A 4,069-nucleotide genomic window follows, 5' to 3' on the forward strand; every position below is an offset into this window, starting at 1 on the left:
ACTGTGCCAAGGTTCTTCTAGTTCACATAAAACTTAAAATGTTTCTGTTTTGGCCCATGAAGCACAAAGATGTAACCCTCCACTTACTGTAGGGAGTATTGCACTCTGCTACACCCACTTCTTCATAGATAGTCAGTTGAGAAAGTGAATGTGCTTTTCACTCAAGAGCAGTATCAAATTCGGGCAATCACTATTCTTCTGTCCCAGCGGGTAAATATGAAGGCCTGCTATGGTAGTTTCCTCTTTTTGGAGTCCATATGCAACCATGACAAGATGGGTTTCAGAAAAGTGGAGATGTAAGATGAAGAAAATGTTTTAGGCAAATGTGGGAGGAACATATCTATCATGAGATCAGAAGGATGGGCCATGTGCTGGAGAGTGGAGGAAGGGAATGCCACAAGGGGGACAGCTTTATGGATGATCGTTTCCCTCACAGGACTGAACAGAGGTGCCAGCCTCAGGGCACCCTGAAAAGCCCCACCAGTACCCCCTGCCCCATTCCTTGGCCGGGCAGGCACACCTCTCCCTTCCTCACAGCAATAGTGAGGTGATAATTAATCTCACGAGGCAGCACAGCCACTCGCAGGAACCCTCTGAACCAAGAGCGCTGCCCCGCCGCCCCAGTGCCCCAATCTCCCCGCCCCAGCCCCCGGGGCAGCCGGGCGCCATTTCGTGTCGAGCGGGACGCGCTGCCTGCTGTCAGTCGGAGTCCTCCGTGTCAGGAAAAGAGGAGGAGGGTTTTCTCTTTTTGTTATTCCCCTCCTCTTTCTCTTTTCCAGCCAGTGAAGAGTGTCTGCCCCCTCTTAACCGCACACTGACACGCAGGCAGACGCGCTCGGCCGCCGGCTATAAATAAGTTAAGAGGCGGGCAGAGGGCGAGCAGTGCTCGTCTCCCGGCTGGCCGGGCGGCTGGGTGACCCCATGGCGTGCCTGGAGCGCTGCCACTGCTGCGCAGACGGCCGGCGGCACGGCAGCATCCTCTACAGCATCCTCAAGAGCCACGAGCAGGCGGCCGAGGGGTCGGGGCCGCGGCGGGGGCAGGCGGGGCGCGGCTGCTCGTGCGGCTCGCAGCGGCGGGTGGCCCTGAAGAGCCCGCAGGTCGCCTGCAAGGCGGCCTCGGCCGTGCTGGTGAAGACGCTGCGCTTCGTGCAGAACGTGCCCTGCTTCCAGGAGCTGCCCCTGGACGAGCAGCTGGTGCTGGTCCGCAGCTGCTGGGCGCCTCTGCTCGTGCTGGGTCTGGCGCAGGAGCGGGTGCACTTGGAGACGGTGGAGAGCGCGGAGCCCAGCATGCTGCAACGGATCCTAACCACCCGGCGGCACGGCGAACACACCCCGGCCCCCGGCCGGCAGCAACCGCACTCGGCCGGCGAGATCCAGGCCATCAAGGGCTTCCTGGCTAAGTGCTGGAGCCTGGACATCAGCACCAAGGAGTACGCCTATCTCAAGGGGACGGTGCTCTTCAACCCGGGTGAGTGGCGGAGGGGCTGCGAGGGTGTCCCGAGGGCGGGTTATGCGGCGGTGTGTGGTGACGGCGGAGCACGGGGAGCCCGCACTGCCCGCAGCCGCGAGGGACCCCGTGTCCGCCTGGCAGCTCTCCCACAGAGAGCCGCACTCAGCGGGGGGAAGCAGCAGAAGCCTCCCACATAGATAGGGAGTGGCTGTCCTGTCGGTCCCTTAACCTGGAAGGCAGCTGACACTGGATATGGCATTTAAAATGATGGTACTGCCACCTGAAAGCTGTGTTTAGCACTTCTGCGTTCCTGCTGTCAGACTGAAAAGCCGAAACTGTTTTCTCAGCTCTTCAGTATCCCTCGTATCGTTCGCCAGGAAACTTTTCACATACTGGAGTTACCCTTCTTGCCGCTTGTCATCTGGAGCTCCTCAGAAACCATTGTCAAAGGATACCTTACGCGTGAATACTTCTGTAGGAGTAAACAAAAGCAACGGTTTTTTTTGTTTGTTTGTTTTAATTATTATCTCTGCTGTTTACAGATTGCATTTGTCTCTGAGAAAGTATTTTGGATATGAAAAGGAGGGGTTGGGACTAGGTGATCTTTGAGGTCCTTCCAACTCAAACTATTCTATGATTCTACGCTTCATTTTTTTCAGTGAAAGTTTCTGTTATCAGTGAATATTTTTTTTTGTTTAAATTAATGTTGGCAAATACTGCATTTCAAGTTTGAATAAAAGGGTATTGACTGTCCAGAAAACCAGCATAAAATTTTGAGCTGCACTGTGATGTTTGGCACATTGCTTCTTGGTACAAGAAGTCCTCTAACAACTTAATTTGTGTCCTAATCTCTGATCTCTTACTTACTATATTGCAGTTAGAAACTTTCTTCTTACTGAGTTATTTTATAGACAAAGAATATGTAAATAAAATAATTTATTTCTCTTTTCAGATCTACCTGGCCTGCAGTGCGCACAGTACATTGAAGGACTGCAGAGGGAAGCACAAGAAGCTCTAAATGAACATGTCAGACTCATTCACAGAGGTGACCAAGCCAGATTTGCCAAGCTGAATGTTGTTCTATCCTTGTTACGTTCTATTAACGCTAATGCGATTGCTGAACTGTTCTTCAGGCCCATCATTGGATCAGTGAACATGGATGACATGCTTTTGGAAATGCTTTGTGCAAAATTATAAAGGTGTGTAAAGTAATGAAAATAAATCCAATGCAGAGGAACTCTTAAGAGCAGAATAGTGTAAAGTACTGTAAATAAACTAACTTATTGTTTTTACATAGATAGTATTTTTGTATTCAATAATAAAATAGTCTTTAAGTTCTGGAATTTTTATTAAACACGGTGTTTTTGCATTAAGACTATTAAAGTCATCAGAATGAGATTTAATGTTGCAAAGAATATTCATGTCTCAAGTCAACTGGCTATTCTTTTACCATGTCTATGAATAAAGATCATACATACTACATTGTACTTCTGAGGTGAGTAATACCTGTTTTTTTCCAAATAAAAGCTCATCAAGGTTTATATTTTAAACATAGCTATCATACAGAAATAGGAATGAACAGACCATTTACTTGGCTTGTTTCAGTGGTACTGGGATACTGAGTACTGTGATCACAGTTCTGCTGATATTTCCAGTACTGGCTCCGAAGAGTTGGTGAGCTGCTCCAGTTGACTTTAACAGAATTGAAATATATAAGGAGTATTTAAGAAAATGTGTGATGTGTGTATTATGAATATTTTGAGATTTAATGAAACTTCATGTGGCTTAGTTGGGTAACTAATACTTGTGGTAAAATATTCCATTCAACACATGTTGGGTGCCAAAAAAATGAGATAACTCCACTGCCCCCAAACAAAAAGCAAACAAACAAACAAAAAAAACCAAAAAACTCTAAGAATGGTTGAAAAATCCAACCAATGAGGCAGGGTCAGGAGAACTATAGATGTGTACTCCACACTTTGTTTTTCATCATTTCATTTCCTAGCTAGGATTTTGATAGCTAGTTTTTTCAGACTACTTATTCCCGTAAAAATATATAAGTAGCACATCATGTTTCAACATAATAATTTTCTATCTATCAATTTGTCAATTAACATGAAGATGTCATCATTAAACACTGAGTTTACTTTTTTTTTCATTTAATCTTGGAATTTGATTCTTTTTCCCAAAGCAGTTATGTTTTTGTTTGCAAGAAAAAAAAAATCTTCTCTATTTAAAAATAAAATCAGAAAGGTAAAACCAGTGAATATGTTTCATGGTTTTCCTTTCTGTGTGTACTGTTTTCTGGCTTATTCCCCTAGGGAAAATTGGTTTAAAAAAAAAAAAAATTATAATATTAAATGGGGGGAATAAAAGTGTAAATAAAAAGTTTTCTTAAAATAGAAGACAGCAGCAACTATCTATGTGTAAACCACTAGCACTAAAATATGTTTTTTAAAATGCAGTTAGTATAGTTGAGGCAGTCGTTATTCTTAATAGAAGGTGTGCAAGGGAGAGAGGAAAAAGCTTTCTTTTGCTGCCACCTTGCGCAGAGGATAATTACAGCTCCTGCACTCAGGTTAGGAGCAGAGTGGACTGTTGTTTAGTACCTACTTGGAT

At 45.4% G+C, this 4,069-nt stretch overlaps 1 protein-coding gene across 1 annotated transcript; it reads left to right on the forward strand.

Moving 5' to 3' along the window:
* The first annotated feature begins 716 nt into the window (after window positions 1-716).
* NR0B1 (nuclear receptor subfamily 0 group B member 1) lies at window positions 717-2,746 on the forward strand. Its single transcript, XM_010707421.4, has 2 exons — window positions 717-1,468; window positions 2,403-2,746. Exons 1-2 carry the CDS (start codon window positions 922-924, stop codon window positions 2,645-2,647), a joined length of 792 nt encoding a protein of 263 aa, XP_010705723.4. The 5' UTR covers window positions 717-921; the 3' UTR covers window positions 2,648-2,746.
* Window positions 2,747-4,069: the final 1,323 nt, after the last annotated feature.

The sequence above is a fragment of the Meleagris gallopavo genome, chromosome 1, assembly GCF_905368555.1.
Source record: "Meleagris gallopavo chromosome 1, MGAL_WU_HG_1.1, whole genome shotgun sequence".
Classification (NCBI taxonomy): Eukaryota; Metazoa; Chordata; class Aves; order Galliformes; family Phasianidae; genus Meleagris; species Meleagris gallopavo.

Coding starts and splice junctions, on each gene's coding strand:
- NR0B1 (XM_010707421.4), top strand. CDS start 922: ATGGCGTGCCTGGAGCGCTGCCACTGCTGCGCAGACGGCCGGCGGCAC. Junction 1,469..2,402: donor GACGGTGCTCTTCAACCCGG/GTGAGTGGCGGA, acceptor TTCTCTTTTCAG/ATCTACCTGGCCTGCAGTGC.